Below are 22,333 nucleotides of genomic sequence, written 5' to 3' on the forward strand. Positions count from 1 at the left end.
AATACTCTTAAAAATCAAAAGATAATATATTGTGTTCTGTTATGTTCAATATAGTTTTACATTGTGTAAGAGTCAATATCAATGACAATTTATATATACATTTTTCTTTTAACTCTTTGAGACGTCTTTTAAAGATATAATTGTGATAAAAATTTAATTTCTAAAAAAACAATATCTCAAATGTAGTAATGGATCCAATAACAATGTTATCTCAGCCGGTTTTAAAAGTAATGTCTCTATATACCATGTTTTATTTGTTTAGAGTGTATTAATTATATCATCTTCAATTAAGGAAAGAAACATTTGAAGGTATATATATTTATGCTCCAAAAGAGACTATAGAAGAAGGCAAATTAGCATGGTGTAAGTTCCCAACCTATCCCTTTTCAAAAACTACCTATCTATTGTTTCTTCTTGTGACTGAATGATAGAGATGATCCAAATAAAGCTATGAAGCACTTTTGTTACCAATTAAATCAGTTTCTCCTTTAAAACAGGCTCCACTGCTCATTGTCACAGTTGTACTTAGTCAGATTTATTTTTTTAATTTTTTTCACTAATTTAAATTTTAACTCATTCACATTTTATATTCATTGATTTTACTAGTGTTATAAAAGAACTAAAATCTTGAAGTCTTTGTGGGTTTATCCCAAGTTATCAGTTCACAAATCAAATCTTTTTAAAGTATGAGACACAAGGTTGTTCTATTTGTAATAGTGGCCAATAAAACTCTTTTTTTAATAGGTAAGAAAAAATAAATAAATGTGAATCACTTCAGAGGTGATTCAATAGTTATACATTTTGAGTTAAAAGTCTCCAATATTCTAAATAAACGTCAAATCTCACTCACCAAAACAATCCTAATATTTCCAAAAGCTAAATTAGCGGTAGTGGGAACACCAAACAAGTTAAAATGCAAGAAATATGAGGTAGGCTCAAGATGATCTGCCGACTTCAATCCTACCTAATCATAGCAATGGTTCCACGCAAGCCAAATTATTATGCATTCAAAAAACAAAGGGCTAGTAGTCTTCTCTTTCTCCCACAAAAACAACAAAGCAAATGTCCTCCGCAACCCCACATCTCGTCAGATTGACCTTAGTAGCAATCTTATTCTCCATAACCCTCTAAGCAATGATCTTAGCAGAAAGCAAAGCCTTAATCTTCCAAAATATGTTATACAAATTCGAGGAGTCCCCCTCTACCGAACCCTTAAAAAAATCATACACAAAGTTAACTGAATAATCAATGTTACCTCCATCCTTTCAGACCCATTTATCCTCAATATCATGAGAGGGTTCAAAAATTGCACAACCCCCATAAGCTGACTAACCTATTCCATTTCCCAAAAGAAAATACCTCTTCTCCAAGCCAAGTCTCACTTCAAACATTATTAACCCAATCCCAATAAATAGAAAGCATAACGTCTTTGATTACTAACAATGAGAAAAACCTTGGGAAAGACCTTTTCAAGCTACCAGTACCCAACCATATATCTTCCCAAAAAAGTAACTACTTCCCGTTTCCAAGCTTCCACCTAAAACGATCTTCAAAGGACACTTCCCAAACTTTCTGTTTCCAAACCTCCTTCAAATTTCTCTACCAAAGTGACTCATAATTGCGAATTCGTTGCTCTTTGAGGTTTCTTCACCCACCATATTTAGACTTTAGAATGTCCTTCCAGAGCCCTCCCTTAATCTGACTCGGACGTCATATCCATTTTCCCAGTAAAACCAAATTAAAGAAACTAATATTAAGGATGTCAAGACTGTCTGCCTTAATAAAAATAAAATACATAAAAAAAGTTTCAAACTATTTTCTTCACATATATAAAGATTTATGGAAAATCAACCTTAAAAATGTATATTAAATACACATATTAATAAATATATATATATATATATATATATATATTATTTTTATATTATTAATTCATTCATATTTATATTTACATTATAATAAAATAAGTATTAATTATATAATATAATATAATATAAATAATAATTATTAAAATATTAATGAATATATAAAATGATAATAAAAATAAAAATATTAATAATAAATTTATGAAATAATAACTATAATTAAATAATTAAAAAATATAAATAATAATTAATAATGATAAAATTCAATAAAATTAAATAATAGCAACAATAGTAAAATTAAAATTATTATCTTTTATTTAGTTAAAAATAATTTATAATAATATAAGTAAATTAATTATTGTATATATTATTTTATAATTTAAAAAAAATATTATATCTATCAAACAATTCACAAATTTTCATTTTTATTTTCATTTTCAACTTTATTTATCATAATCCACACAACATTTACTTTTCTCATACTTTCTCTTTACATTGGCTTCTTTAAATTTATTCCCTAATTTAAATAAAACATTAGTGCATATAAGTTAGACAAACAAACCACTAATACTTTTCTTTTTCTGATAATGAATGTATAAATAATTGTTTTTTTCAACACATAATGAATTAAATTAAGTGAAACATTGGAGTGAGATCATATTAATTGTTATTTGAGGATTAAGATAGTCATGTGTATATATGTAGATGATTCTATTGGTATGGATTTGGTTTAACTCATACTATAATAACAAAGTCTAAGATGTATAAAAATCTAATAACCAAAAGGATAATAAAAAAGTTAGAATTCATTTTCTCACCGTGTTGAAATGCCAAATGGCTTTTTTTTATCAGTAAAAAAAAATATAATTCCAGATGGTTTTATTTTATGAGTAAAAAAAATTAAAAAAATAAAACAACTCCACAAGAGTAGTACAGTCATTGGAGATTGTTGCTGCCCAGGATCGAACTGGGGACCTTTAGTGTGTAAGACTAACGTAATAACCACTACACCACAGCAACCAAGTGATGGTAAAATCAAATTAAATTTAGAAATACAGTTTTTTATAAAAATAGAAAAATAATTAAAATCAAATATTTTTTTTTTAGTTTTTTAAATTTACTTTTCCTTTATTAGATGGCTTAGTTTGAATCTTATTTTTTTTTTTATATAAAAGGTATCACTCTATAAAAGAATTATTATGGAAATATAACATTTCAAGTAAGTTCACATCTTATATTTCAAGCATCATATACATTTTAGAGAATAAAATTGTATTACAAAACAACATGAATAACAAAAATAAATCGAAAATAAAGAATCATATCCAACAATTTTTTATAAAAATTAAACATAATATCGTATACTTAGAATTAATTAACTGCAAATACACATAAATATGTTTTTTAAAAGTTGTTTTATTTTACTTATAATATAGTTATACTCATTTAAATAATATAATAAATTAATTATAACTTTTAACTATAAGATTATATAATTTATTTATAAATATTAGATTATGAATAATTATGAATGCATCAAAAATTATAAAAAATAATTCACATATCTATATATTTAAATTTTGGGTTAAATATGTTTTTCGTCTCTGTACTATAATACAATATTGATTTTCGTTCCTGGTTTAAACTTTAAACCATCCAAGTACCTTAGTACGAAAATGATTGGAATGAGACATTTTATACATGAAATGATTGTTAATTTTTCATAGATTGTTGATTTTTTTTTTTCAAAAATCGTTGTTGTTTTGATTGCCTATTGATGCCCATTATAACTACTTCCAATGGGTTGATGAAATGGAACCTCAAATTCAATCAATTCCACATACAAAAGAACTCATTCCAATAATTTCCATACTACAAGCACCTAAATGGTCTAAAGTTTGGACCGGAAAGAAAACCAATTTCGTCCTACAGTACATGAACAATAAACATATTTAACCCAAAATTTAAATATATCGATATGTGAATTATTTTTTTTATAATTGTTGATGTATTCATAATCTAATATTGATAAGAAAAAAATTCAACTAGTCAATCTTGGGGTGCGGCGGATAAGCAAAATTCAACCAGTCAACCTGCAAGCGCAACTGATAAGAAAAAATTCAAAAAGCGGATGCTCAATAACATTTAACTAGTCGAGCTGGTTGATGATGCAACTAATTAGCAAAATTGGACAGGTCAGGTTATGGGGACAAATGATCAACAAAATTCAACCAGCCGAGTTGAGGGCATGATTGATCAACAAAAATTGAATCAGTTGACTTGGGGTGCAATTGATCAACAAAAATTCTACCCGTCAATCTAGTGGTGTATCTAATCAGCAAAATTCAACTATCCAAGTTAAGGGCGCAACTGATCAACAAAAATTCAACTAGTCAACCTAAGAGCACAATTGATCAGTAAAAATTCAACAGTTGAACTATGGTTGAGGTTGAGCTTAGTCAACATTTGGTAACCATATCCTGAAAGATCAATGCTCTCAACGAAAATGACGATGTCAAAATCGAGCATTGCAATAAGTAAAACACTTTCGTTCTTGCCCTCTTCCTTGCTCTTACCCTCTCACTGTTTTAAAACAAAAATGTGTTTTTAAAGTGGAATTCGATAAATTTTGAAGTACTTTCTCTCTACTATCCTCTTTATGCTTCTATTTTCCTTTCATTATTTGCAATGGTGGCAGTTACCAATATGCTAAGACTTTTCAGAGCGAAATCATCGGAGGAAGACTTCTCAGCAAAGTATCGAAGGAGTAAAGGAGGAGGTTCTTTTGATTTTGCTATGATTGAAAATTTAGTTATTCATGGCCTGAAGGGACACGAATGACGACAATGTTGTCTTGTGGGGGCAGAAAATGTTTTACCTTGCCCCACGATGGATGTCATGGTTCAAAGTTTAAATGATTTCAAACCAAATCATTCAAGTTGAATCCCCTTACTTATATTGAGAGATGTATTTTATAGGCTCTAGTTAGTTTTCTTCCATCGTCTGGATCTTAAGTAATATTATCTAATTTTAAAGTTTGTATTTTTCTCAACTAACACAAGTAGATATCCCTTTATTTCTTTGTTAAGATTTTGGATAGTTTATTGAATGATTTTATTAATAATTAATAGAACTTATAACCGACTTTAAATAAATTACATTCTCTTTTAACAGGATATTTGACTAAATACCAATATAATACTAAAAAGGACTAGTAGGTGTGGAACCATAAAGAAGCAAAAGAATACACAGCATGTAGGAATAACAGGCTCAAACCAGGGAGGAAGACTCTAAGCTGTACGATTTATTGTGAAAATTAATCGTTCTTCCATCCACACAACATCTTGCATGCATGGAGAGTGATTCTTAATAGAGTAGCAGCATGCAATAAACTGCATAATAGAGTAGTAATTGTGGGTAGTAGAATGTGTGTCATGTATGAATCCAGTGAGAAACAGTAAGCCATCTGTTTATCTGTTGTAGGTAGCAGGAGAGATATATGAAACTTACAGGTTTTTTACCAAAATGTTGCATTCTTTTTTCATATTTACGTAAATGGGCAAAAGCAGAAAAAATTACAGAAATGGGCAATTCTTGATCAAAGTTGTCAATGGTGTAGGCAACATCAATTAAATTTGTTAATTTATCTACTTTTTATTTTTTAATTAAAGTTTCTAACTCGGTTGACAACTTCAGTTTAAATAAAATTGGATACTGGATTGGCAATTCAGTTGACAAGTTGAGTTGATTTTTTTTTAAAGAAATGACAATTAATGTTTTTGGAAATAAAAATATATAGTTAAAATTTTTATTTTAATTATAATATCAAAATTTTATTTTATTTTATTTAAGAAAATGGTATATAAAGTTGAAGAATTAAAATTAATTTTTTTACAATAATTTTAAATAAATTGGGTTAAAAATGAGTTGTGTGATAAATTAAAAATATTTACTATTTTTTAAATATTGCTAAAGTTAAAAATACACTTATAAAAATGTGATATGATTTATGTATAAATTTTTAGATTATATAATATATGAAAATATAAATTATGTAATATGTAAAAAGTAATAATATACATGTATTTATGGAAAATAAATGTATTAAAAAATAAATGAAATTATTGAATAGAAGTCATTAAAAGAAGATGATATTAAAATATTTGCAACCTCTACCATGACCCCCATCTGCCTACAATCCAATGTCATCCCATGTAGTATTATCGACCAACAAGACTACCATGCGTCACATCTTCACATAGATGACAATTTTTCCTACCTCTTTATTTTATAATCATGTATGAATTGTACTTATTTATCATTTTATAAATATTGTTTAAACGTTACCCTATTTATTTATAATTATATCAACTATAAACGTTATCCTATTTCACGAACATAATTTCAATTTTTTAAAAACAAAAAAAGTATTTTTAATTTTAACATTATTTAAAAAATACTAAATATTTTATATTTATTACACAACCTATTTTTAATCCAACTTAATTTTGGATAACTTTGTTTATTGTGAAAACAAAAATTTAGTTTTAATTTTTTTTAGTTTTAATAGTTTTAATTAAAAAATTTATTATTATATAAAAAAATTAATTTTAAAAAAATAATTATTTTAAAAAAATAACTGAATTTGCCAGCCGAATTAGCAACTTCAATGGAGTGAAATTGGCAATCCAGTATTCAATTTTATTTAAACTGAAGTTGTCAACTCAATTAGAAACTTTAATTAAAAAATAAAAAACAGACAGATTAACAAATTTAATTGATGTTGCCTACACCATTAACAACTTTGACCAAGAATTACCTATTTATATATTTTTTTCTGTTTTTGTCCATTTACGTAAATATGGAAAAAAATGCACCATTTTGGTGAAAAAACCGAAACTTACTCTATAACTGGATTAGTATAAGCACAGTGCAACATAAGGATGTTAAAAATTAGTTCTATCAGTTTGAGTTACTGTGCCTTAATAATAAGGTAAATAAGATTTAGAGATATAAGTGAGCAGCAATTATCTAAAGCATATGAACCACAGAAATACAGAGGAAATCTTTTTGCGCAAGTAAAAGCTTGAATTTGGATAACTCATGAAAACAAAAGATCAAATTTCTCCTGAGTGGTGTCTTCTTAATACTTTAATATTGTGTAAATTTCTGAAGATAACCTACAAGACAAGGCCCTGTTAGTGGTTTCAGACACTACAATGGGTGCCTACATGGTAAACAAGTCTTCTGTCTTTCATTTCTGGTTTTGAGTGAATTCTGGAAAACTCTGTTATATACTCTATTTTTCTTCCCACTTTGATTTGAGATCACACCTTTTTGGCTAGTTCTGACATGAGATTCTGTTTCCACTAAATCGATATGTTAAATAGATATTAGTTAAACACCACAGAGAATTGTTAATCGAAATCACTTAATCATAAAATTGTAGAAATCAAGTACAGAACTAAACTAAAACTGTTTGATTTTTTTATGAAAATCATTTAACTATAATCCATTATACCTTTGGGAGAGGGATTGTGAGCATAACTTAACAAAGACACAGAGAATATAGTGTACATGTTCAAATGGTTGCAAATCCGAGTCTTCAATTCAAAATAAAACCCTATTTTGTAATAATTGTTGAGAGCTTGAGAACTATTTGGAATAAAATAATTCACGACAACTTTTATGCATAGCAGAGGATGATGAGACACCAACATTAAACTAACAATACTGCTTACAAGCAAATGTTTTTTTGAAGGAAACACGATAGGTCTGAAGGTAGTTTAGAGTTTAAGATTAGTATCTACAAATGGTTGTATCTGGGGTTGGTATGGTGCCTCAGTAACATTTGTAATTTCCAACATTCTACTAATGTCGTTCAATTTCTGTTCAATCACTGATGAAAGAAGATTCAAATCTGCCAAGGTCATATGATGTTGAGGCTGAACCCTACTCGAATTAAGGCATTGAAACATGAACATGGTAATCTCCATTTCCTTATTCTCCTCCTCAAGTTTCCTAATCTTCCTTTTACCCTTCACTATACTTTTTTCCATGACACTCTCCTGATTCCCCATCTTGTGCTTCTTCCATTCAGGCATGGTCCTGAACTTTTCAACCACATCTTGAACACCTGATTCAGATGGCCAAATCTGTGGCTCTTGATCAAAGGGGCTATACACTATGGCACATGCTTCTACTCCACAAAGGGTGCTCAGTTCTTTAATCTTCTTCAACATTGACTTCTTCCTCCTTCTATACGATGCCCTCCTGGCACAATCATTGGCTATGAATGCCAGTTTCACCTTTCTCCCTGTCATGTTCTGACAAAAAGAAAATGATGAACTGTGTGATTTTCTTGTGGTTTCTGCTGCTGCTACCAGCAACCACTTTATAGTATATAGAATAATTTATTACATCCCTGGTTTTGTACATTCAGATTTCACATGCATAGAGAATACAAAGAATCTCACACACTTTAATGATATTTAATTAATTTGCAAAATTTACATTATGCATGAGATAGTAGATTACTTTATTGAGTTGGTATAACAATGCTAATATGTGTGTATGTATAGAAAATCTTTATTTACATTGTTGAATTTGATGCATATATAATGACAGACTAAATTTTTTTAATAGTATTATTATTGTTATCATTTGATGATGTCATCTGGTTTTACACAGATTTTTAATATCATTCCATACATGAATTATATCCGGCATATTTTGAAATTGTAAGAGAATAGTAATATATTAAAAAATTATTTTCATAATTTAATTTATCATATATGGATAGTTTACAATTTTAATATTATTTTAAAGTTGGTGATTTTTAAATGGCAAGAGGTTTCGTATATACAATTCTTTTCTCATCATTTAATTTGATGCATGAATAAATAGTTTTTTAATTTATTAATTGCATTTTAACAATTGTCATATTAGAGTAAAACTTTCGTATCATATACTTAAAATAGACCACCAAATTATATATTCATTCTGTGACCATTTTAAGAAACATGATTTTAGAAGTTTTTTCTTCCTAATATTAATCCAATGAATGCATATTATCTAATAAATTATGGAAATATATTTGACGTTTTATAAATTAGATAAAGGCAAATGAACATATTATGAACTAAAATAGAAAAAGACTTCTAAACTCATATATGACGCGTGATACATATTTAGATATGAACTAATACAAAATATATTTTCATATCGATCTGTTTTTTACCTTTTACATTTAACAAAAAAATAGAGTAACATTTTGCATTATAAATCATTAAAGTAGAGGCTACCAACTTTTTATGTGTTGGAGATCCCACATCGACTAGAGATGAAGACAATTTCATTGTATATAAGTGGGTGCAAATCTCAATCCTATGAGTTGGTTTTATGGGGTTGAGTTAGGTTTAAAGTTCACTGGTCATGAATATTTTCTTTTATGCATAAGTCATGACAACAAAGTATACTCAATATTACAAGAAAATTATTAAATAATAATTAAATATAGAAAAGAGACTTTTTTACATTAATCCTGTGATCTCTCAGACTTCTCCAGCCTTCATACTTTCAAATCAATAATACCCAAATTGTCAGCGTCTGGAGGCTCGCAAACTTTCTTCTAAGAAGTTCAAACAATCTTCCTCCTTTCCAACCCCCACCCCCATTGAAAATGCCTTTGAATACTCTTTATCTCCTCCTTTAACACTACAACATGCAACTTATATAGAGACATGTAAAATAACGGAATTGACGAAAGTCAAACTTAATAAGGTAGATCCTCCCGACCAAAAAGAGAAGTCTTCCTAATCTAGTCTTCAATTTTTCGATCACACCACCCCAAAAAGCACCTCTCTTACGGCACCCCCAACCATCAAACCCAAGTATTTAAAAAGATTATTTTATAATTTGTTATTAATAATTGAAACTACTTTACATACCAATAATTATTTTAGTTTATAAAATGGTATTTAATTTAGTCAAATAATAACTAATTATTTTAATCTTTAAAATTAATTTTTATTTAATTTTTTGTTTTACAATATCCTCTAATTCAAAACTACATCACAATTAGACTTATTCAATTCAATTTTATGAGTGTTTGTGTGTTATTTGTTTTCAACAATGCACCACTTTATTTGTTTCCTTCATAGCCAGGCACTTTAGATGAATTTCAACAAGTTAAATTAGAAAAAGTTATAAGCTGAAGACAGCTAAACTTTGATAAGTTTAGCACTTTTGTTTAAAGAATAAAGTTTTAATTTCTTGTAGCTTTTTTTTAATGATATGGCTGTGCATGTGATCTATAAATATGTTTAACAATTTATTTTATTATAATACCTTTAAAAGATTAGTAAACTTATTGCATTATTAATAAAAAAGGTCTATTAAATTACAAATTTTTAATATTATTGTGTAATTTATATATTTCTTATATATAACACAATAAATGACTTATTTAAAACTCTATTTACTAATATGACATTTAAGCAAAATATAAAATTATTTTCTAATGATTTTATATATTTTCCTTTATATATAGATTAATAATTAAGAAAGGTAAAATAAATATATAACTAGTATATATGTGTAATAATTTTAATATAATTATAATACTAACAAAAAAATTATTATTTATATTTATTTAAATAGGTCAATTTGATTGTTTTGAATTTTATTAATAATAGTAATCAAATTATTAAATTAATATTTTTATTTTAATATATATATATATATATATATATATTAATATAAAATAAAATTATTAGTATTACTTTCATCATAAATTATTAATAATAATAAGAAAATTAATAATATTATTATTATAATTATTTTCATAATTAATTTTAATATTATTATTATCATAATAATAATAATTTTTTATTATTATTATTATGATAATAATAATAATAAATTATTATTATTATCTTCATTATCATTACATCAAATTATTAAATTAATATTTTAATTTTAATATATATTAATCTAAAATAACATATTAGTATTAGTGTTATTATAAATTATTATTAAGAATAAGAAAATTATTAATACTATTATTGTAGTTATTATCATAATTATTTTTTATATTATTGTCATTACTATTATTATATTTCTTATTATTATCATTGTTATTATTATTATTAAACTAATGTTATTACTATTACTATCATCATAAATTATTATCAATAAGAAAACTATTAATATTATTATATTTATTATTATTATTATTTTCATTATTAATTTAAAATTTTTGTTTTAATATATTATTATGAAATAAATTTATTAGTATTACCGTGGTCTTAAATTATTATTAATAAAAAATATTAATATTATTATTATGATAATTATTTTTAATTTTTTTTATCAGCAGTTATTTTTATTTTTAATATTATTATTACTATTATCTTCATTATTATTATTACATCAAATTATTACATTAAATGTCTTTCAAGTGAATGATATTTGACAACATGACAGGTCTACCAGGATGATGAAAAACATCCTCTGACCATTAAAAAAATGGGATGTTGATATAGAGGTACGATTACAATCTAGGTAGCGAAATACACACGGCTAGCCATTAATTTCTATTATTTTCTTCCACATAAAATTTAATTATTAAGTAGTTTCAATGAATTAATTAATCTCTTAATTGGCTATATGAAAGACATCTTTTTATTTATTCTAACAAAAAATAATCGTAAAATTTAACAATCCCTTATTTATTTATTGTTATTCAAATTATAGTCTATATATAATTGATAAGATCTGGATGGTATTTTTATATAGTATGAAATGTTTTTATTATTGATCGATAATATATCTTCATTCTAATTTCACATAAAAAATTTATTTTATCAGTAAAAAATAAATAAAATAACATTAGACACTTCAGTGATATCCAAATCCTTGTAGAACACTTCAAAAATGTCTCAATTTTTATATAAAAAATGGTTAAGACAGTTCGGTCCATATCCGATGTGGGCGTTAGAGCATTGAGAGGACCTTTCCCTAGTACGAGAGGACCGGGAACACTTGATTTACAAACATTTTTCAAACAATACAAATCATCAAAGTGGTCCTCAAATGAAAAGATCACATCAACATTTATCCTATTAGAATCCTTATAACAATCTGCCCTTCATTCCTTCGCAACCTACAAAAATGAAACTTTTCCTAGCCTTTAACTAAGTCATTCTGCTAAGCCTTTAACTAAGTCATTCTGCTATGGCAATAAACACAACAAAGCTTTATATCAAAAACAACAAAGGAAACCTGCGTACTGTTGATACACTTCCTCTCATATATGTTGTTGTTATTCTCTCTCGTGTTAAGCTATCTTAGCTCGTAGAAAATTATTGTGGTTTTGCAGCTCCAGTTCCCGCTTTTGCATGAACTCAATATCCACAGATCCTTATTCTCAAAAGTTTCTCCAATATGAGAGTTTCAACCTATTCCAGGTCATGGTGGTGAAAAAAATATGGAAAAAGAAAAATAGAAGAGAAAAGAGTTGTTTGTGAATTCTTCTGCCACACACAGTCTCTTTTTATATAAATCAGTCTGATGCATAACTGCTATGATTTTGTGTGAAACTACCAACTGGTTTTGCACATATGTCACATTTAATGTCTTTCCAAACAACAAGAAAATACATAATCTGGAAATTTAATGATATGTAATTTATAAGATTTACATTATGTATAAATATACATGTTTTTTTTTATTCATGTATAAATATATGATTGAGTTGGTATAAGAGGTAATATATTAAAAAAGTCCTACTTTTATCATTTAATTTTATGCATGAAGAGATAATTTTTATTTTATTGGTATTTTAAAGGTTGTCATTTTAGAATGACAGCTGCTTGTATACATTCCTAATTACATGAATAATGTATGACAATTAAAATTATATTTTAAAGATTATTATAAAATGACATCTGCTTTTACATATTGAAATGCACACCAAAAATAATAAATGATATTTTTAACAAATATATATGAGAATGGTATTTCATTAAAAAATCATAGGATCATCACCTATATGATAACATTTAAAGTATTATTGGTATGCTAGTTTTTGCTGTTATATTTATCATTTTTAGTCCAATTATAACATATTATTATGCAATTAATTTATAATAATATATTCCAAACTTTTGTTTTTTTAAACATATATAATGCACAGACACAAATTAAAGCTACGAAATAAATAAATTAAAGGTTGGTAAAATAATAAAGAATAAACATGTATGTAAATATAATATAAAATGATATTTTATTGATGATAACTAGCCCATTTTTCTTAAGAGGTTAAATTATACAAATTTAATTTAACTAATATTTTAAACTATATATATAAATTAAAATTGTCAAATTCTATATTTTATGACCAAAGAGCATAGTTAAACCTTCTCATGTCTATAATCTCTAAACTTCCTTTTTCTTTCGACTCACATACCTTATTTCACGCAATCCAGACAATTTTTCTTCCCTTTGAGTCCCAATCTCATAAAAGTTCTTTTGTATCATTTCTACTTCCTTCATCAGAGTGACCGTTATACGAAAAATAGACATGTAGAATAACAGTAAGGAATTTAGGACAGATTTTGTAAGACAAAACCTACCAGACAGAGAGAGAAATTTACCATTCCATAAGCCTAGTCTACTCTGTAACTTACTAAGGACCCCTTCCCAGAAAGCACATCTCTTATGATTCCCACCTACCGCCATCCCCAAATAAGTAAAATGTGTCTTCATAATTTCGCAATTAAGGATTGTTACAAAGCCGATAATCTGATTTCCACTCACACTCACTCCATCAACCTTACTCTTAGAGTAGTTAACTTTAAGTCTAGAGGCAAGTTCAAAACACTTCAGGATGGTTTTTAAAGTCATAACACTTTGGGTATCAGCTTTACAAAAAAAAAGTGTCATTTGCATACTGCAGCATACTCACATTTATCCGCCTTACACCAACCTCAACGCATTTCAAAATCTTCTTCTCTTCCGCCTATCTAACCACCCTCGCAGGCCCCTCGACTGCAATGAGAAAGAGGAAGGGCACTAAAGGATTCCCTTGTCTTAGACCCTTTTTTTTATTTAAATTCAGCAGTTGGACTACCATTTACTAACATCGAAATCAAAGAAGATTCAAGGCAATTCTTTATCCAATCAATCTTCTTATCACAGAACTCCATTCTCCTTAACATATAAAATAAGAACTCTCAACTAACTGAATCATAAGCCTTCTTATAATCCAACTTAAAAATCACACACTCTTTGTTTTCTTATTTACTTCCTCAAGAGTCTCATTAGCTATCAAAATATTATCCAATATCCCCCTTTCCTTCAAGAAAGGCAGACTATCTAAAATCTATAACTTTATGTAAAATCCTTTTCAACCTTGATGAAAGAATTTTAGCCACAATTTTATACATACACCCTCCAAGGGAAATTGGTCTAAATTCATTTAGATGTTGTGGATTTGAAACCATTAGGACTAATGTAATAAAAGACGCATTAGTTCATTTTGGCCAACTACCACCCTCAGCAAAGCTTTGTACCGCTCTCAAAATATTCCTCTTTATAATGTCTCAGCTAAATTTTATAAATCCAAAATTAAAATCATCTGCCACAGGACTTTTAGAGCTATCACAATTCCACACCACCTTGACCTCAACTTCAGATACAATTCTTACCAACATTTCGTTATCCTCTCTAATGATACTCTTAAAACTAACATTATCCAATCTAAATGGTAACTCATCCCCTCTCGAACCTTTCCTCAAAAAAATAATTCACCTTTTCTTTTACTTCCACCGGGTTTTCACCCCATTCTTCTCCTCCCTTATGTTTTATATCTTAAAGGAAGAGCTCTTAATGCAGATACAGCAGCCATAGAAAAACCAATAAACTCTTTCTATATTTTTTCTGTTACCATGTCTTAAAACATTGTAAAAGTTTTTTTTTTTATATTATTTGGGGTTTAATCTAATTTTGATACTTGTGGGTGTATTGGAGGACAATTAGCATCTTCACAGATCTGCAATAAGGGTGGTCAAATTGTGAAATATTTTGTTCCAGGTTTACAATTGTTGGAGAATTAAGAGATTAATTTTTTTTTAATTATATTGTATATTAAGACTTTTTTTTAATGGATTAGAATATTCCTTATACTTCCATTAATTCTATTTCTTTGTTTTGCTGCCAGATAAAAAAAACACACCTACCTTAACCATCTTTATTCAATTCAGTTCCCCAAAAAAAACCAATTACTGGATCAGATAGTATTACAGATGTGCATCACCTGGAGCAACTCCAGATTACATGCAGCCACTTCTAACCTGTCTCATGAGTAGATATATTAATTTCATTTAACAATTGTCTTTTTTTTAATTAGATTTTAACAATGTCATGTGTCAGTAAGATTTTTCATGCATATGCATTTAGTATACCACTAAAAGATATATTAATTGTGTGACAATTTTAAGATTAATAGAAGCTTTTTCTTTCCATATAAGTACAATGGGTGCATGAATTATCATTGTGCTTATCTAAACAAATTGTGGTAAATGTCTAACGTTTTAGATAAGAAGAAATAAACACGCATGTGAAATTAATTATATTAGAAAAAGTACTTCTAAATTTCAGATATGAACATTAAGTAATAAAAAAGTAAACAAATCGTTTTTTAACTTTTACATCTTTTATAGAAATTATGTAAACTGTGCCAGACGTTGAAAGCAATCTAAGATTGATTTTTTACAGATTTTTAATAAAAAAAAATCTATAAATAATAAAGTACTTCAAGTTTTTTTTATGTACAATAAACAATAAGAGATGATTAAACATTTATATAAAGAATAAAATATAAAAATTCATTTCTCCTTTCTTATCTAAAACCTACAGAATAATTTTCTACTTCCTTTTTTAACACTAAAATTGAACAAAAGATACAATACTGCATAATAATTAAATTGAGTACATACATACCATGGGTTCTAGACACCATTCAGAGGATGAGGAACTCACTGATGATATCTTTGAATTGATCCAGGACCAAACATTGACCTATGCCAGAGAAAATACTTCAGTATGATCAACCACTCATCCTTTAAACAAACAATTATTTGTATGTGTCCAAATCTCGCTGATCAAAGCTATCCAAATATGCATTACTAATATGCATTTAGCAAAATACACTCTTCAAAATATGAAATACTACCATACCAAAAAATAACTCTCTCAAAATCAACAAGAAATCAACCGGAAGTATTACTAATGCATTAGCTCCATCTCTTGTAATTTTTAGCAATTTAACTTTGATAAGTGCTACTTAGATTTAAAATAATACCAAAGTGAAATAATAAGGGGTGGATTTTATTTTTTTTACAAAAGATATATAACATTTTTATATACACAAAACACTTTGATGTTGTTTTGGTTGTCGTTGGACAGTTCCTGTGAATATTTTCAGAAAATCCATTACTCTAGTTGGATGGAAAACTTATTTGCATATATATAATCTCCAGTAAAACCAGGAATGCATACAATTTGTAAAATACGAATTTAATTAAGAATTACAGAACTTTTTATAGAATTAGTTAATAAGATAATTTTTATTTATTTATATAAAATAAACTATTCTTATCTCTAACTTCAACAAATTATAAAAAAAAAATTATAACAAACAAGAGCTATATACTTTGAAAAGCAAAACACTGATAAACATATTGATGAACCAAGTTCTGAAGATAGAAAATTAACATCATAAAGTTGTTTCTTCACATTGACACACAAATTAAACAAGTAAAAAACCTAGAAACCATAGACAATTCATGACCCACAAGGATTATTTCAATTTGGCCTAAAGCCAGATTAGAGTGGTGGGAGATTAGGATCTCCAAATGAAGGCTTTATTGTCTCATCATCACCATCATCATTAAGCAACTCCATAAACCACTGGCTTTGCAAGGGGTCATTAGCATTCATATATGTCCCATCGCCATGATTTGGTGGTGTGATGTCTTCAGGTGCTGCTGCTACTGCTACTGCTGCTAGTTCCATCTGGGGTTGATTTGGTGGCATCTCAGTAACATTCACAGTTTCCATCCTTTTATTAATGTCCCTCAGCTTGTTTTCAATCACTGATGAAAGAGCATTCAAATCATCTGTGGTCATGTTATTGTGAAGCTCAACCCTCCCATTCTTAAGGCACTGAAACATGAACATGTTCATCTCCTTCTCTTGGTTGCTCCTGACATGTTTCTTCATCTTCTCTCTACCCTTGGCGATTCTTTCTGAAAGGAAACTCTCTTGGGTCGCCATCTTCTTGTTGTGCTCACATGTATTCCTGAACCTTTCCACCACATTTTGAACACCCGATTTGGATATCCAAACATCTGGCTCAGGACCATAAGGGCCATAAACTATTGTGCATGCTTCAACACCACAAAGGGTGCTGATTTCCTCCGTCTTCTTCAGCAATGACTTCTTCCTTTTGATGAATGATGCCTTCCTGTCTGAATTATTGGCTATGAATGTGAGTTGCACCTTTCTACGAGACATGATTGTCACCAGAAAAAAAGAGAACAAGAAACAAATGAGAAGAGAAAAGTGTCCTTTGTAGTTTCTACTGCCACCAACCATTTGTTTATATAGAGCAATTTATGAAAGCATTTGAGGCTAGTATTTGGTTTTGGGCATAAAGTGCCAACTGATTCATACTTAATGAGATGTCTTCATTGTATACATGAGGGTATAATGAATCCATCACATTGATGGTATTTAATTAATGTACAAAATTTACATTGTATGTGAGTTAGTACATACAGATTGGGTTGGTACAAGAATCATATCAATGAATTTGGTGCATTCATAGATAGAATTTTTTAACAGCATTTGATGTTTTCGTTGTGGTTTACATGTTCAAATTTCACTAGTTTTGTATAATTAGTAAATTATTCAGTGTATATAAGTTATATTCTAATATCATTCCAAATGGTGTCAATAGGGTATTTTCTTTTAAAGATTGGGCTAATATTCTTTGTATCATATATTTATAGTAAATCGCTAAAGGAAATATTAATTGTGTGATCATTTTAAGAAACATATATATTTAGAAGTTTCTTTTCTTTTTAAATACATACAAAAAATAAATAAAGACTTAATTATGTTTTTAATTTCTAGAATTTAAAATAAAGTTGGCTTTAATCTCTCAAATTCAAAAAGAGAATACTTCAATTCTTAAATTTGAAAAAAAAAATGATTTTAATTTTTTTATAAATAAAAATTGAGAGAGTAAATTGATTTTCTTAAAACTGCTCTTCATCTTCAAATCTAATGTTAAAGAACTAATTCTAAAATTAGAGAAATAAAAACTTTTTTTTTCAATTTGAAAGACCGATATCAAATTCATCCTGCATTTCAAAATAATAAAAAAAACATAATTCAACCAAATAAATGTCCGAATTTATCTAATGCTTATGAAGAAAAAGAGCCTATTTTATGAAGTTTATAAATTCCAAAAGATGAAACGAACATAACAAATGAAGAATATAGATCATCCAGTACTTTAATGATTTTTTCCAGCTTCAGCACTTTAATCATATTTAATTGATTTTGTAAACTTTAAATTATGTACGTGTTATTAGCATATTATATATATATATATATATATATATATATTATATTTTAAGCAAAAAATATATCTTTAGAATAGTTTTTCTTTCCAAAAAAAATGTAATGAATTCTTTAAATGTGTGCTGCAGTGATTAAAAAAAAATATGAGAATGTATAATTTTTTATAAAATAGAAAATGTATATTTTTATCACCAAATAATAAAATAAATAAATTGAAACAAAGGGTGACAATGTGGGGCAGGTCATGTGACCCGGGGCTCGCTACCTAAAAATGCGGGATGAGTTCACTAATCTAATCCGTTGACTCACTTTGACCTGTCCCGCGTAATTCGCAGTCCGGGCTAACAGTGGGGTGGGGCAGGTTGGCTCGCTTGCCCGTGTAAGTAAAAAAAAAAAAATCATACCTCATTCACCCATGGCTGCAGTATGACCTTTCATTTATTTTATTTTAAAAAAATTGAATTTAATGTACTAAAAAAATGAATATTTTATTTCAATTATCTAAAGGAGTTAGTATATTAAGAGTGATAGTAGATTTAGTTTTAAGCAAAGTCTTATATTTAAATTTTGTTAATAAAAAATAATATAGAATTTTTTTTAATAGGATAGTTAAAAAATTAGTCATATTTATTAAAATATTTTGTAGCAAAACTTTGATAAGATACTCTTATAAATTTACATACATATATAGGAAAAAATATATGCAAAGCAAAATTTTATTATTTTTAATCAAGCCAGTATGAATTTATATTTTTATCTTAATTAAATGAATTGAAACACGGATAAAATTTAAGTTTTTAGTAATGAGAATAAGTATTTTTATAATTAATGATTTTTTTAATAAATATACTCTTATGTAGGCTGGCCCACACCCGCGGATTACTTCTTATGTGGGACGGACCAGTAAAATGAGCCTGCAATCTTAACATGGACCGGCCAACCCGACCCGTATTTTATGGGTCAAATATGAGACGGGTCAGCCCCCATTCCCACCCTGTAAAATATAACCGCATGTATAAATTTGATAAATGGACATAGAGATAAACAAGTATTACTAGAAAAAGTAAGATTAGAGATAATTATACATCACTGTATAAATATACTGATAGAAGAAATAAGAGTCACAAGGTTAATTTAATTTGTTTTATTTTATTTTTAATCTGTTAAACACAGTTGGAAATGAATAATAAATATAATGAATTATATAATTCAAAATATATTTTTAAATTATAGAATTTAGAAGGTATTTTTGGATCCAATAATACCTTTCAAATTCTGTAATCTAAAATACATTTTAAAAAAAATATTTTTTGAATTACAGAATTCAGAAAATATCTTTCTGATTCTACAATTTAGTATATGTAAATAGAAAAAAATACATTTTTAAATTGTAGAATTCAGAATATATTTTTAAGGACAAATGATCTTTTCACCTAACTTAGGAGGATGCTAGGAGAAGCTATGACGTTACAGAAAAAAACAATCTTCAACTAAAGGTGTCCATTGAGTGATTCATCTCTCCTCTATTTTCTGTGAGTGTTTCTTCTTACACCAGGACAGAGTTCTTCCTGCACCCAATCAAATGGGTGAAAAGACCAAAATGCCCCATATAATACGGTCTCATACTGGAAAGAGAATTTAATCCAAAAAACACATTCTGGAACATATTATACAAGTTTCGAGAATCTTATTCTAGAAAAAAAAATGTGGAACTTTTTTTCAAGAATTTCTGGAAAACTTCTTCCCGAATACACTTATAAATTCTGGAAAGTGGTGTCTGGAAAAATTCCAAAAAAGCTAACGATAAGTCATTTGAAGAAAGGGATAAAATTGTATTTTCAATATTAATGGGGTGCATGAAGAACTTTGTGTGGTGCAGGAAGAAATACTCATTTTTTGTTTATTATTTTTACTTAGTTCATATTTTGACTCAGCACAACAAATTTTACACCCTTTTAGACTCAGGTTTGGGATTATTCCTAATTTCTCTTATTTTTTTTCCTTTTTCAAATGTTTTGGATTTGATTCATTTGCTATATACATTCTTTTTTAAATAGTTTTTCCTCAACCCAACAATTTTTTTCTTATGAATGTGTTGGACTGGTCCCAATTGTGTTGTTTCCTTTTCTTCTCTGGATTTTTTTGAGTTCAGTCATCAAACTTTTCATTTTTTTTCTATGTTGTTTGAATGGTACTATGCTGCTTTTGTCAAATGGATTGTATCTCTCAGCTATATATTTATGAAGACCTATTACATAAGACAATAGATTTTCAAAAGCAAAACAGTCATTAACCATAGTGATTCACCAAGTTGTGCAAGTAGAAACAACAAATCAAACCAAAATGAATTGAACTGAAACGTAATCATGAAAGGAATGACAACAAACACATGCTCTTTTCAAGGCAACAAGCCTAGGTTTGGCCAAAACTGGAGATTAGGATCACCAAAAGGAGGCATTATTGTCTCATCTCTATCACCATTAAGCAAGTCCATAAACAACAACCTTTGCATGGGGTTAACATCCATATCCAACCCATGTCCAGAACTCATCAGTGTCATTTGCAAATGAGGTTGGTATGATGCTGTTTTCAACTGTGGTTGGAACACTGATGTTTGCATCTGGGGTTGTTGATTTGGTTGTATCTTATTAACATTCAGAGTTTGCAACCTTTTACCAATGTCTTTCAAGTTCTGTTCAATCACTGATGAAAGGACATTCAAATCAGCAAAGGTCATGTTATTTTCATCTGGCAAAACCCTCCCTTCAGTAAGGCACTGAAACATGAACAAGGTCAACTCCTTCTCCGCATTGTCCTTCATAAGTTTCATCATTTGCTCGTTACCCTTTTGGATCCTTTGTCCTATGAAGCTCTCTTGGTTCACCATCTTCTTGATTTTCTCAACTGCAGGCATATTCCTGAACCTTTCCACCACCCTTTGGACCCCACAATGGGATGGCCAAACCTCTGCCTCATGATCATCAGGACCATAAACTATAGCACATGCATCAATGCCACAAAGGGTGCTGAGTTCCTCAATCTTCTTCAACACTCCCTTTTTCCTTTTCTTGTATGTTGTCTTCCTTGCAGAATCATTTTCTATGAATGCAAATTTCACCTTTCTTCTGGTCATGGTGACCAGAAAAAGGGAAACATAAACCAAGTCGAAAAGAGTTGTTTGTTGTGGATTCTTTTGCCCCCAACAATCTCTTTATATAGACCAAATTCACACATTCTTGGTTTGATTTTGCAATAATCCTTTGTTGTGTTTTGTGTGAAAGTTCCAACTGGTAATTTCACTTTCAATGTCATTCCATACATGAATGATATAAAAAATCTGGCACTTTAATGATATTTAATTTGAAAAAGAGTGAGTAGATTACTTAGTTTCGATGTGTACAAAGCTTTTTCATAAGCATGAAAAAATAATAAAATCTAAATAAATTTATTAATATACTAAAATTAATTTATAACTATTTGTAATATTATATTATATTCTAGTTTGTTTGAAATCTGATTTTTAACTTATTTGAGTTGTTATAAAAGGGAGATCTGAGTCAAAAATCTCATTCTCATTATTGAATTTCATGGATACATAGATAGATTTAAATTTATCAGCATTTTAACTGTTGGTAATGTTATTATGTGATATTCTTCATATAATGTATTTACAATGTGTGGTCATTTCAGGTTACATACTTTTAGAAATATTTTTCTTCCTTAAGACATATAATGAATGCTTAAATGTACACATTTATGATGAGTGCTCTTTCAAAAAAAAACTTTTATTTTTTTATGTTAAGGCTAACATGTTT

General features: G+C 28.0%; 2 protein-coding genes, 1 non-coding gene and 1 pseudogene across 3 annotated transcripts; all 4 read right to left on the bottom strand.

The window, feature by feature from the left end:
* Positions 1-2,812: 2,812 nt before the first annotated feature.
* On the bottom strand, positions 2,813-2,885 carry TRNAV-UAC (transfer RNA valine (anticodon UAC)). Its single transcript has one exon. It is a non-coding gene; the product is annotated as a tRNA-Val (tRNA).
* Positions 2,886-7,585: 4,700 nt separating this feature from the next.
* Positions 7,586-8,210, bottom strand: LOC137833494 (agamous-like MADS-box protein AGL80 pseudogene; annotated as a pseudogene).
* An 8,446-nt stretch (positions 8,211-16,656) lies between these two features.
* On the bottom strand, positions 16,657-17,444 carry LOC137833495 (agamous-like MADS-box protein AGL80). The gene has a single exon (XM_068641840.2). The coding sequence runs from the start codon at positions 17,442-17,444 to the stop codon at positions 16,755-16,757; it is 690 nt and encodes a 229-aa protein (XP_068497941.1). The 3' UTR covers positions 16,657-16,754.
* Positions 17,445-20,916: 3,472 nt separating this feature from the next.
* On the bottom strand, positions 20,917-21,651 carry LOC137833496 (agamous-like MADS-box protein AGL80). Its single transcript, XM_068641841.2, has one exon. The coding sequence runs from the start codon at positions 21,649-21,651 to the stop codon at positions 20,917-20,919; it is 735 nt and encodes a 244-aa protein (XP_068497942.1).
* Between the last annotated feature and the right edge of the window lie 682 nt (positions 21,652-22,333).

Source organism: Phaseolus vulgaris, chromosome 6 (assembly GCF_051622355.1).
Source record: "Phaseolus vulgaris cultivar YP4 chromosome 6, ASM5162235v1, whole genome shotgun sequence".
NCBI classification, from domain to species: Eukaryota; Viridiplantae; Streptophyta; class Magnoliopsida; order Fabales; family Fabaceae; genus Phaseolus; species Phaseolus vulgaris.

Bases quoted from the DNA above. Each gene is read 5' to 3' on its own strand.
- LOC137833496 (XM_068641841.2), bottom strand. From the start codon at position 21,651: ATGACCAGAAGAAAGGTGAAATTTGCATTCATAGAAAATGATTCTGCA.
- LOC137833495 (XM_068641840.2), bottom strand. From the start codon at position 17,444: ATGTCTCGTAGAAAGGTGCAACTCACATTCATAGCCAATAATTCAGAC.